This window comes from Mustelus asterias, unplaced genomic scaffold (genome assembly GCF_964213995.1).
Source record: "Mustelus asterias unplaced genomic scaffold, sMusAst1.hap1.1 HAP1_SCAFFOLD_1396, whole genome shotgun sequence".
NCBI classification, from domain to species: Eukaryota; Metazoa; Chordata; class Chondrichthyes; order Carcharhiniformes; family Triakidae; genus Mustelus; species Mustelus asterias.
The window spans coordinates 81,316-94,549 of NW_027591341.1; the positions used below are offsets into that span (position 1 = coordinate 81,316).

The 13,234-nt window shown below is 59.6% G+C and overlaps 1 protein-coding gene across 1 annotated transcript; it reads right to left on the reverse strand.

Moving 5' to 3' along the window:
- Positions 1-605: 605 nt before the first annotated feature.
- LOC144488235 (amyloid beta precursor like protein 2-like) lies at positions 606-11,817 on the reverse strand (the record flags this gene model as incomplete). The annotated part of the gene is made up of 4 exons (XM_078206270.1): positions 606-726; positions 3,455-3,598; positions 8,290-8,355; positions 11,735-11,817. Coding segments are annotated over 4 exons (395 nt in total), but the record flags the coding sequence as incomplete, so codon positions are not given.
- Positions 11,818-13,234: the final 1,417 nt, after the last annotated feature.

Consider the following 13,234-nt stretch of genomic DNA (forward strand, 5'->3'; position numbering starts at 1 on the left):
GGTGGAGCTCAGGGAGGAGGGAGAGAGGAGGCTGGGGAACGAACTCTCCTCCCCGCGCCCGTCAGGGACGGGGCGAACCGCGAGCGCCGATGCTCCCGGTCAGGGAGTTGATTTAGAGGGGCGGGGCGGGGGGTGGTGGGGGCAGAGTGATTAAGGAAGCTGAGATTGGGGAGGGGATTCTGGACGCTGCTGTGGAGTCGGGGCTACGGGATTGGGGGATTAATCCATGCGGATTCACTGGTCTATCGCCTACTCTCCAATTCGAACCGGAAAGAGACCTGGACTGGCAGAAGATCCCAAACACCATTCGGAGCATCAAACACTCCCCCTTTAACATTCATGTCGAGGAAGCCCCACCCCCCACCCCCCACCCCCTCTCCCCAACCCCCCACCCCCCACCTGCTCCCCCCCCACCCCTCATACACCAGAATGATCTGGGCGGACGACAGGCGTCCATGTCAATGGTGCAATGCCAACTCCCTCCCACACCCGACCCAAATCCCGCCCCCCCGCGCCCCTACAGTGCCCACATCCCCATTTCCCCCCGCGCCCCCATCACCCCCAGTGCCCCCATCTCCCCCCTGTGCCCCCCCACCCCCCAGCTGCCCCGCGCGCCCACGGCCATCAGTTCTGAAGCTGCTCGAAGAATTTGTAGGTGGGATTCTCATATCCGTGATTCTGCATCTTGTTCAACTGCCTCTCCTCGGGGGTCAACATGGGGTCAACCTGCGGGGAAACAAATCAGGAAATAGGTGGTCAGTACATCAGGTAATCATCACATAGAATCCATTGGGATTGTCATAGAGTCAGAGAGGTTTACAGCACGGAAACAGGCCCTTCGGCCCAACTTGTCCATGCTGCCCCTAATTTATAAACCCCTAAGCTAGTCCCAATTGCCCGCATTTGGTCCATATCCCTCTATACCCATCTTACCCATGTCACTGTCTAAATGCTTTTTAAAAGATGAAATTGTACCCGCCTCTACTACTGCCTCTGGCAGCTTGTTCCAGACACTCACCACCCTCTGTGTGAAAAAATTGCCCCTCTGGACACTTTTGTATCTCTCCCCTCTCACCTTAAACCCATGCCCTCTAGTTTTAGACTCCCCTACCTTAGGGAAAAGATGTTGACTATCTAGCTGATCTGTGCCCCGCATTATTTGATAGACCTCTATAAGATCACCCCTCAGCCTCCTACGCTCCAGAGAAAAAAGTCCCAGTCTATTCAGCCTCTCCTTATAACTCAATCCATCAAGTCCCGGTAGCATCCTAGTAAATCTTTTCTGCACTCTTTCTAGTTTAATATTATCCTTTCTATAATAGGGTGACCAGAACTGTACACAGTATTCCAAGTGTGGCCTTACCAATGTCTTGTACAACTTCAACAAGACGTCCCAACTCCTGTATTCAATGTTCTGACCGATGAAACCAAGCATGATCAGATCAGCCATGATCTTATTGAATGGCGGGGCAGGCGCGAAGGGCCAGATGGCCAACTCCTGCTCCTATTTCTTATGTTCTTAAGCATGCCGAATGCCTTCTTCACCACTCTGTCCACCTGTGACTCCACTTTCAAGGAGCTATGAACCTGTACCCCGAGATCTTTGTTCTGTAACTCTCCCCAATGCCCTACCATTAACTGAGTAAGTCCTACCCTGGTTCAATCTACCAAAATGCATCACCTCGCATTTGTCTAAATTAAACTCCATCTGCCATTCGTCAGCCCACTGGCCCAATTGATCAAGATCCCACTGCAATTGGAGATAACTTTGGGATTGTGTACAGTGGGAGCAGATGGGAAGGGGTTTGGTTCCATTGGGAGTGTGTACAGTGGGAGTGAATGGGAAGGGGTTTGGTTCCATTGGGAGTGTGTACAGTGGGAGTGAATGGGAAGGGGTTTGGTTCCATTGGGAGTGTGTACAGTGGGAGTGAACGGGAAGGGGTTTGGATCCATTGGGAGTGTGTACAGTGGGAGTGAATGGGAAGGGGTTTGGTTCCATTGGGAGTGTGTACAGTGGGAGTGAACGGGAAGGGGTTTGGGTCCATTGGGAGTGTGTACAGTGGGACTGAACGGGAAGGGGTTTGGGTCCATTGGGAGTGTGTACAGTGGGAGAGAACAGGAAGGAGTTTGGGATTGGGAATGTGTATAGTGGGAGTGAATGAGAATGGGTTTAGGATTCGGATTGTGTACAGTGGGAGTGAACAGGAAAGGGTTTGGGATTGGGACTGTGTACAGTGGGAGTGAATGGGAAGGGGTTTGGGATTGGGGCTGTGTATAGTGGGAGTGGATGGGAAGGAATTTGGGATTGGGATTGTGTACAGTGGGAGTGAACGGGAAGGGGTCTGGCTCCATTGGGATTGTGTCCAGTGGAAGTGAACGGGAAGGGGTTTGGGTCCATTGGGATTGTGCACAGTGGGAGTGAACGGGATGAGGTTTGGGTCCATTGGGATTGTGTACAGTGGGAGTGAACGGGAAGGGGTTTGGGGTTGGGATTGTGTACAGTGGGGGTGAACGGGAAGAGGATTGGGATTGTGTACAGTGGGAGTGAATGGGAAGGGGTTTGGGATTGGGATTGTGTACAGTGAGAGTGAATGGGAAGGGGATTGGGATTGTGTACAGTGGGAGTGAACGGGAAGGGGTTTGGGGTTGGGATTGTGTACAGTGGGGGTGAACGGGAAGAGGATTGGGATTGTGTACAGTGGGAGTGAATGGGAAGGGGTTTGGGATTGGGATTGTGTACAGTGAGAGTGAATGGGAAGGGGATTGGGATTGTGTACAGTGGGAGTGAATGGGAAGGGGTTTGGGTCCATTGGGATTATTTACATTGGGAGTGAACGGGAAGAGGTTTGGGTCCATTGGGATTGTGTACAGTGGGAGTGAACGGGAAGGGGTTTGGGTCCATTGGGATTGTGTACAGTGGGAGTGAACGGGAAGGGGTTTGGGATTGGGAATGTGTATAGTGGGAGTGAACGGGAAGGGGTTTATGATTGGGATTGTGTACACTGGGAGTGAACGGGAAGGGATTGGGATTGTGTACAGTGGGAGTGAACGGGAAGGGGTTTGGGATTGGGATTGTGTACAGTGGGAGTGAACGGGAAGGGGTTTGGGATTGGGATTGTGTACAGTGGGAGTGAACGGGAAGGGGTTTGGGATTGGGATTGTGTACAGTGGGAGGGAACGGGAAGGGGTTTGGGATTGGGATTGTGTACAGTGAGAGTGAACGGGAAGGGGATTGGGATTGTGTACAGTGAGAGTGAATGGGAAGGGGATTGGGATTGGGATTGTGTACAGTGGGAGTGAACGGGAAGGGGTTTGGGATTGGGATTGTGTACAGTGGGAGTGAACGGGAAGAGGTTTGGGATTGGGATTGTGTACAGTGGGAGTGAACGGGAAGGGGTTTGGGATTGGGATTGTGTACAGTGGGAGTGAACGGGAAGGGGTTTGAGTCACTAACCTCCACAATTCCATGGCTGATGGTTCCGTAGGGTTTTCGACGAACCATGAACAGGGACAGGACCACAATCATCGCTATGGCAACAGCAATGACCAGGAGGCCAATCAGAGTTCCTTTGTTCAGGGTTACTTTAGCATCAGGTTCCTGTAAACGGAACAAATAAAATCAGGAGCAGGAACCCTGGCTGATTCCCCCTCTCTCTAACCCAGGGGTCACTGGACAGTGATCAGGAGCAGGAACCCTGGCTGATTTCCCCTCTCTCTCTCTCTAACCCAGGGATCACTGGACAGTGATCAGGAGCAGGATCCCTGGCTGATTTCCCCTCTCTCTCTCTAACCCAGGGATCACTGGACAGTGATCAGGAGCAGGATCCCTGGCTGATTTCCCCTCTCTCTCTCTAACCCAGGGATCACTGGACAGTGATCAGGAACAGGAACCCTGGCTGATTCCCCCTCTCTCTCTCTAACCCAGGGGTCACTGGACAGTGATCAGGAGCAGGATCCCTGGCTGATTCCCCCTCTCTCTAACCCAGGGATCACTGGACAGGGATCAGGAGCAGGAACCCTGGCTGATTCCCCCTCTCTCTCTCTAACCCAGGGATCACTGGACAGTGATCAGGAGCAGGAACTCTGGCTGATTTCCCCTCTCTCTCTAACCCAGGGATCACTGGACAGTGATCAGGAGCAGGAACCCTGGCTGATTTCCCCTCTCTCTAACCCAGGGGTCACTGGACAGTGATCAGGAGCAGGATCCCTGGCTGATTCCCCCTCTCTCTCTAACCCAGGGATCTCTGGACAGTGATCAGGAGCAGGATCCCTGGCTGATTTCCTCTCTCTCTCTAACCCAGGGATCACTGGACAGTGATCAGGAGCAGGAACCCTGGCTGATTTCCCCTCTCTCTCTAACCCAGGGATCACTGGACAGTGATCAGGAGCAGGATCCCTGGCTGATTTCCTCTCTCTCTCTAACCCAGGGATCACTGGACAGGGATCAGGAACAGGATCCCTGGCTGATTTCCTCTCTCTCTCTCTAACCCAGGGATCTCTGGACAGTGATCAGGAGCAGGATCCCTGGCTGATTTCCTCTCTCTCTCTCTCTCTAACCCAGGGATCACCGGACAGTGATCAGGAGCAGGAACCCTGGCTGATTCCCCCTCTCTCTCTAGCCCAGGGATCACTGGACAGGGATCAGGAGCAGGAACCCTGGCTGATTTCCCCTCTCTCTCTAACCCAGGGATCACTGGACAGGGATCAGGAGCAGGAACCCTGGCTGATTTCCCCTCTCTCTAACCCAGGGATCACTGGACAGGGATCAGGAGCAGGAACCCTGGCTGATTTCCCCTCTCTCTCTAACCCAGGGATCACTGGACAGGGATCAGGAGCAGGAACCCTGGCTGATTTCCCCTCTCTCTCTCTCTAACCCAGGGATCACTGGACAGGGATCAGGAGCAGGAACCCTGGCTGATTTCCCCTCTCTCTCTCTCTAACCCAGGGATCACTGGACAGGGATCAGGAGCAGGGACCCTGGCTGATTTCCCCTCTCTCTCTCTCTAACCCAGGGATCACTGGACAGTGATCAGGAGCAGGAATCCTGGCTGATTTCCCCTCTCTCTCTAACCCAGGGATCACTGGACAGTGATCAGGAGCAGGAGCCCTGGCTGATTCCCCCTCTCTCTCTCTCTCTAACCCAGGGATCACTGGACAGTGATCAGGAGCAGGAACCCTGGCTGATTCCCCCTCTCTCTCTGACCCAGGGATCACTGGACAGAGATCAGGAGCAGGAACCCTGGCTGATTCCCCCTCTCTCTCTAACCCAGGGATCACTGGACAGTGATCAGGAGCAGGAACCCTGGCTGATTTCCCCTCTCTCTCTCTAACCCAGGGATCACTGGACAGGGATCAGGAGCAGGAACCCTGGCTGATTTCCCCTCTCTCTCTCTAACCCAGGGATCACTGGACAGGGATCAGGAGCAGGATCCCTGGCTGATTTCCCCTCTCTCTCTAACCCAGGGATCACTGGACAGGGATCAGGAGCAGGAACCCTGGCTGATTTCCCCTCTCTCTCTCTAACCCAGGGATCACTGGACAGGGATCAGGAACAGGAACCCTGGCTGATTTCCCCTCTCTCTAACCCAGGGATCACTGGACAGGGATCAGGAGCAGGAACCCTGGCTGATTTCCCCTCTCTCTCTAACCCAGGGATCACTGGACAGGGATCGGGAGCAGGAACCCTGGCTGATTTCCCCTCTAACTCAGGGATCACTGGACAGGGATCAGGAACAGGAACCCTGGCTGATTTCCTCTCTCTCTCTCACTAACCCAGGGATCACTGGACAGGGATCGGGAGCAGGAACCCTGGCTGATTTCCCCTCTCTCTCTCTCTAACCCAGGGATCACTGGACAGGGATCAGGAACAGGAACCCTGGCTGATTTCCCCTCTCACTCTCTCTAACCCAGGGGATCACTGGACAGGGATCAGGAGCAGGAACCCTGGCTGATTTCCCCTCTCTCTCTCTCTAACCCAGGGATCACTGGACAGGGATCAGGAGCAGGAACCCTGGCTGATTTCCCCTCTCTCTCTAGCCCAGGGATCACTGGACAGGGATCAGGAGCAGGAACCCTGGCTGATTTCCCCTCTCTCTCTAACCCAGGGATCACTGGACAGAGATCAGGAGCAGGAACCCTGGCTGATTTCCCCTCTCTCTCTCTAACCCAGGGATCACTGGACAGGGATCAGGAGCAGGAACCCTGGCTGATTCCCCCTCTCTCTCTCTAACCCAGGGATCACTGGACAGGGATCAGGAGCAGGAACCCTGGCTGATTTCCCCTCTCTCTCTCTAACCCAGGGATCACTGGACAGGGATCAGGAGCAGGAACCCTGGCTGATTTCCTCTCTCTCTCTAGCCCAGGGATCACTGGACAGGGATCAGGAGCAGGAACCCTGGCTGATTTCCTCTCTCTCTCTAACCCAGGGATCACTGGACAGGGATCAGGAGCAGGAACCCTGGCTGATTTCCCCTCTCTCTCTAACCCAGGGGTCACTGGACAGTGATCAGGAGCAGGAACCCTGGCTGATTCCCCCCCTCTCTCTCTCTCTAACCCAGGGGTCACTGGACAGTGATCAGGAGCAGGAACCCTGGCTGATTCCCCCCCTCTCTCTCTCTCTAACCCAGGGGTCACTGGACAGTGATCAGGAGCAGGATCCCTGGCTGATTCCCCCTCTCTCTCTAACCCAGGGATCACTGGACAGGGATCAGGAGCAGGAACCCTGGCTGATTTCCCCTCTCTCTCTAACCCAGGGATCACTGGACAGTGATCAGGAGCAGGAACCCTGGCTGATTCCCTCTCTCTCTCTAACCCAGGGGTCACCGGACAGTGATCAGGAGCAGGGACCCTGGCTGATTTCCCCTCTCTCTCTAACCCAGGGGTCACCGGACAGTGATCAGGAGCAGGAACCCTGGCTGATTTCCCCTCTCTCTCTCTCTCTAACCCAGGGATCACTGGACAGGGATCAGGAGCAGGAACCCTGGCTGATTCCCCCTCTCTCTCTCTAACCCAGGGATCACTGGACAGGGATCAGGAGCAGGAACCCTGGCTGATTTCCTCTCTCTCTCTAACCCAGGGATCACTGGACAGGGATCAGGAGCAGGAACCCTGGCCGATTTCCCCTCTCTCTCTAACCCAGGGATCACTGGACAGGGATCAGGAGCAGGAACCCTGGCTGATTCCCCCTCTCTCTCTAACCCAGGGATCACTGGACAGGGATCAGGAGCAGGAACCCTGGCTGATTTCCCCTCTCTCTCTAACCCAGGGATCACTGGACAGGGATCAGGAGCAGGAACCCTGGCTGATTTCCCCTCTCTCTCTAACCCAGGGATCACTGGACAGTGATCAGGAGCAGGAACCCTGGCTGATTTCCCCTCTCTCTAACCCAGGGATCACTGGACAGTGATCAGGAACAGGAACCCTGGCTGATTTCCCCTCTCTCTAACCCAGGGATCACTGGACAGTGATCAGGAACAGGAACCCTGGCTGATTTCCCCTCTCTCTCTCTCTCTAACCCAGGGATCAGGAGCAGGAACCCTGGCTGATTTCCCCTCTCTCTCTCTCTCTAACCCAGGGATCACTGGACAGTGATCAGGAGCAGGATCCCTGGCTGATTTCCCCTCTCTCTCTCTCTCTAACCCAGGGATCACTGGACAGGGATCAGGAGCAGGAACCCTGGCTGATTTCCCCTCTCTCTAACCCAGGGGTCACTGGACAGGGATCAGGAGCAGGAACCCTGGCTGATTTCCTCTCTCTCTCTAACCCAGGGGTCACTGGACTGATCAGGAGCAGGAACCCTGGCTGATATCCCCTCTCTCTCTAACCCAGGGATCACTGGACAGGGATCAGGAGCAGGAACCCTGACTGATTTCCCCTCTCTCTAACCCAGGGATCACTGGACAGGGATCAGGAGCAGGAACCCTGACTGATTTCCCCTCTCTCTAACCCAGGGGTCACTGGACAGTGATCAGGAGCAGGAACCCTGGCTGATATCCCCTCTCTCTCTAACCCAGGGATCACTGGACAGGGATCAGGAGCAGGAACCCTGACTGATTTCCCCTCTCTCTAACCCAGGGATCACTGGACAGGGATCAGGAGCAGGAACCCTGACTGATTTCCCCTCTCTCTAACCCAGGGGTCACTGGACAGTGATCAGGAGCAGGAACCCTGGCTGATATCCCCTCTCTCTCTAACCCGGGGATCACTGGACAGTGATCAGGAGCAGGATCCCTGGCTGATTTCCTCTCTCTCTCTAACCCAGGGATCACTGGACAGGGATCACAAACGTACCAGCTGATCCCTTTGGATCTCGGAGGAGACCTTGCTGTTGTAAATCACTTCCAATGAATCATCGACCTGCACCAAGGAGAAAGGTCAAAGGTCAAAAGTGGACCATCCAAATCTTCAACAACCAATGGCTGAATTACAATCGCACCGGGGGGGTTTGCAGAGGGGGTCGAAGGTCAGGGTCAAGGGACCGACATCAATGTGGAGAGGGATTGAGGGGCAGAGGGATTGAGGGGCAGAGGGTTGGAGACGGAGAAGGAGGAAGAATCAGAGGGAATGTGGGTGGGGCTCAGGATGTGGAAATGTGTCTGGGGACACGGTGGGGGAGAGGGGGACACGGTGGGGGAGAGGGGGACACGGTGGGGGAGAGGGGGACGCGGGGGGGGAGAGGGGGACGCGGGGGGGGAGAGGGGGACGCGGGGGGGGAGAGGGGGACGCGGGGGGGGAGAGGGCGACACGGTGGGGGAGAGGGAGACGTGGGGGGGAGAGGGGGACACGGGGGGAGAGGGGGACACGGGGGGAGAGGGGGAGACGGGGGGAGAGGGGGACGCGGGGGGGAGAGGGGGACGTGGGGGGGAGAGGGGGAGGCGGGGGGAGAGGGGGACACGGTGGGGGAGAGGGGGACACGGTGGGGGAGAGGGGGACGCGGGGGGGAGAGGGGGATGTGGGGGGGGAGAGGCGGACGCGGGGGGAGAGGGGGACGTGGGGGGGAGAGGGGAACGTGGGGGGGGGAGAGGTTGACGCGGGGGAGAGGGGGACGCGGGGGGGAGAGGGGGACGTGGGGGGGGAGAGGCGGACGCGGGGGAGAGGGGGACGCGGGGGGGGAGGGGGACACGGGGGGGCAGGGGGACGCAGGGGGAGAGGGGACACAGTGGGGGAGGGGGGGACGCGGGGGGGAGAGGGGGACGCAGGAGGGAGAGGGGGACACGGGGGAGAGGGGGACACAGGGGGGGAGAGGGGGACACAGGGGGGGAGAGGGGGACGCGGGGGGAGAGGGGGACGCGGGGGGGGAGAGGGGGACGCGGGGGGGAGAGGGGGATGCGGGGGGGAGAGGGGGACACGGGGGAGAGAGGGGGACACGGGGGGGACAGGGGGACGCAGGGGGAGAGGGGACATGGTGGGGGAGGGGGGGACGCGGGGGGGAGAGGGGGACGCGGGGGGAGAGAGGGGGATGCGGGGGGGAGGGGGACGTGGGGGGGAGAGGAGGACGTGGGGGGGAGAGGGGGACGCGGAGGGGAGAGGGGGACGCGGGGGGAGAGGGGGACACGATGGGGGAGAGGGGGACGCGGTGGGGAAGAGAGGGACGCGGTGGGGGAGAGGGGGACGCGGGGGGAGAGGGGGACGCGATGGGGGAGAGAGGGACGCGGTGGGGGAGAGGGGGACGCGGGGGGAGAGGGGGACACGGTGGGGGAGAGGGGGACACGATGGGGGAGAGGGGGACACGATGGGGGAGAGGGGGACGCGGTGGGGGAGAGGGGGACGCGGTGGGGGAGAGGGGGACGCGGTGGGGGAGAGGGGGACGCGGTGGGGGAGAGGGGGACGCGGTGGGGGAGAGGGGGACGCGGTGGGGGAGAGGGGGACACGGTGGGGGAGAGGGGGACGCGGTGGGGGAGAGGGGGACGCGGTGGGGGAGAGGGGGACGCGGTGGGGGAGAGGGGGACACGGTGGGGGAGAGGGGGACGCGGTGGGGGAGAGGGGGACGCGGTGGGGGAGAGGGGGACGCGGTGGGGGAGAGGGGGACACGGTGGGGGAGAGGGGGACGCGGGGGGGAGAGGGGGACACGGTGGGGGGGAGAGGGGGACACGGTGGGGGGGAGGGGGACGCGGGGAGCAGAGGGGGATGCGGGGGGGAGAGGGGGACGCGGGGGGAGAGGGGGACACGGTGGGGGAGAGGGGGACGCGGTGGGGGAGAGGGGGACGCGGTGGGGGAGAGGGGGACGCGGTGGGGGAGAGGGGGACGCGGTGGGGGAGAGGGGGACGCGGTGGGGGAGAGGGGGACGCGGTGGGGGAGAGGGGGACGCGGTGGGGGAGAGGGGGACGCGGTGGGGGAGAGGGGGACGCGGTGGGGGAGAGGGGGACGCGGTGGGGGAGAGGGGGACGCGGGGGGGAGAGGGGGATGCGGGGGGAGAGGGGGACACGGTGGGGGAGAGGGGGACGCGGTGGGGGAGAGGGGGACGCGGGGGGAGAGGGGGACACGGTGGGGGAGAGGGGGACGCGGGGGGGAGAGGGGGACGCGGGGGGGAGAGGGGGACACGGTGGGGGAGAGGGGGACGCGGTGGGGGAGAGGGGGACGCGGGGGGAGAGGGGGACACGGTGGGGGAGAGGGGGACACGGTGGGGGAGAGGGGGACGCGGTGGGGGAGAGGGGGACACGGTGGGGGAGAGGGGGACGCGGTGGGGGAGAGGGGGATGCGGGGGGGGAGAGGGGGACATGGTGGGGGAGAGGGGGATGCGGGGGGAGAGGGGGACACGGTGGGGGAGAGGGGGACGCGGTGGGGGAGAGGGGGACGCGGGGGGAGAGGGAGACACGGTGGGGGAGAGGGGGACGCGGGGGGGAGAGGGGGACGCGGTGGGGGAGAGGGGGACGCGGTGGGGGAGAGGGGGACGCGGTGGGGGAGAGGGGGATGCGGGGGGGAGAGGGGGACGCGGTGGGGGAGAGGGGGATGCGGGGGGGAGAGGGGGTCACGGTGGGGGAGAGGGGGACACGGTGGGGGAGAGGGGGATGCGGGGGGGAGAGGGGGACATGGTGGGGGAGAGGTGGATGCGGGGGGGAGAGGGGGACGCGGTGGGGGAGAGGGGGATGCGGGGGGGAGAGGGGGTCACGGTGGGGGAGAGGGGGACGCGGGGGGAGAGGGGGTCGCGGTGGGGGAGAGGGGGATGCGGGGGGGAGAGGGGGACACGGTGGGGGGGAGGGGGACGTGGGGAGCAGAGGGGGATGCAGGGGAGAGGGGAACATGGGGGGAGAGGGGGACACGGTGGGGGAGAGGGGGACACGGTGGGGGAGAGGGGGACACGGTGGGGAGAGGGGGACACGGTGGGGGAGAGGGGGACACGGTGGGGGAGAGGGGGACACGGTGGGGGAGAGGGGGCGCGGGGGGAGAGGGGGACGCGGGGGAGAGGGGGACGCGGGGGGAGAGGGGGAGAGGGGGACGCGGGGGAGGGGGGGACGCGGGGAGGGGGGGACGCGGGGAGGGGGGGGCATGGGGTAGGGGGACACGGGGAGGGGAGAGGAGGGGGGGACACGGGGGAGGGGGGACACGGGGAGGGGAGGGGAGGGGGGGACACGGGGGAGGGGGGACACGGGGAGGGGAGGGGAGGGGAGGGGGGGACACGGGGGAGGGGGGACACGGGGAGGGGAGGGGAGGGGAGGGGAGGGGGGGACACGGGGAGGGGAGGGGGGGACACGGGGGAGGGGGGACACGGGGAGGGGAGGGGGGGACAGGTTGTTACCGTGTCCTCGTATTCTCCCTGGAATTTCTGATCTTCAGTCGTGTCCGTCACAGCAGCCTCCTCGTGTTCAACCAATCCCGACCCTGCTGGGAAAGGCAGATCAGCCAATCAGAGCAATAGACACACTCAATCGCAGAGTTGTTGTGATGGGAGACTTTAATTTCCCAAACATAGATCGGAATATCCCTAGGGTAAGGGGATTGGATGGGGAGGAGTTCGTTAGCTGTGTTCAGGAGGGTTTCCTGACACAGCATGTGGACAAGCCTACAAGAGGAGAGGCTGTACTTGATCTGGTACAGGCTAATGAGCCTGGACAGGTGTCAGATCTCTCAGTGGGAGAGCATCTTGGGGATAGTGATCATAACTCTATCTCCTTTACGCTTGCATTGGAAAAAGAGAGGATCAGGCAAGCTAGGAGAGCGTTTATATGGAGTAAGGGGAAATATGAAGACATTAGACAGCAAATTAGAGGAGTAAATTGGAAGGAGGTATTCTCGGGGAAATGTACTGAAGAGAGGTGGAAGTTTTTCAAGGAATGTCTGTCTAGAGTTCTACAGGACAACGTTCCGAGCAGACAGGGAGGAGTTGGTCGGTTAAAGGAACCGTGGTGCACGAAAGCTGTGCAGGACCTCGTCGAGAAGAAAAGGAAAGCGTACAAAAGGTTCAGAGAGCTTGGCGAAGATAGGGATTAAGAAGAGTATACGGCTTGTAGGAAGGGACTAAAGAAGGAAATTAGGAGAGCCAGAAGGGGTCACGAGAAGGCCTTGGCAGGTAGGATTAAGGAAAACCCTAAGGCGTTCTATAAATATGTGAAGAGTAAAAGGATGAGACGTGAAGGAATTGGGCCGATAAAAGGTGAAGGCGGGAAAGTCTGTACGGAACCAGTAGAAATGGCAGAGGTGCTTAATGAGTATTTGGCCTCGGTTTTTACCGAGGAGAAGGACCTGGGTGGATGTACTGCGGGCTTGCGGTGGACTGAAAAGATTGAGTATGTGGACTTTAACAAAGAGGTTGTGCTGGAATCTTTGAATGGCATCAAGATAGATAAGTCGCCGGGTCCGGATGGGATGTACCCCAGGTTACTGTGGGAGGCGAGGGAAGAGATTGCAGAGCCTCCGGCGATGATCTTTGCGTCGTCGATGGAGACGGGAGAGGTGCCAGAGGATTGGAGGATTGCGGATGTGGTTCCTATTTTCAAGAAGGGGAATAGGGATAGCCCAGGAAATTACCGACCGGTGAGTCTAACCTCAGTGGTTGGTAAGCTGATGGAGAAGATCCTGAGGGACAAGATTTATGAGCATTTAGAGAGGTTTAGTATGCTCAAGAATACTCAGCATGGCTTTGTCAAAGGCAGATCGTGCCTTACGAGCCTGGTGGAGTTCTTCAAAAATGTGACTAAACACATTGACAAAGGGAAAGCGGTAGATGTGGTTTATATGGATTTTAGCAAGGCATTCGATAAGGTCCCCCATGCAAGGCTTCTAGAAAAAGTGAGAGGGC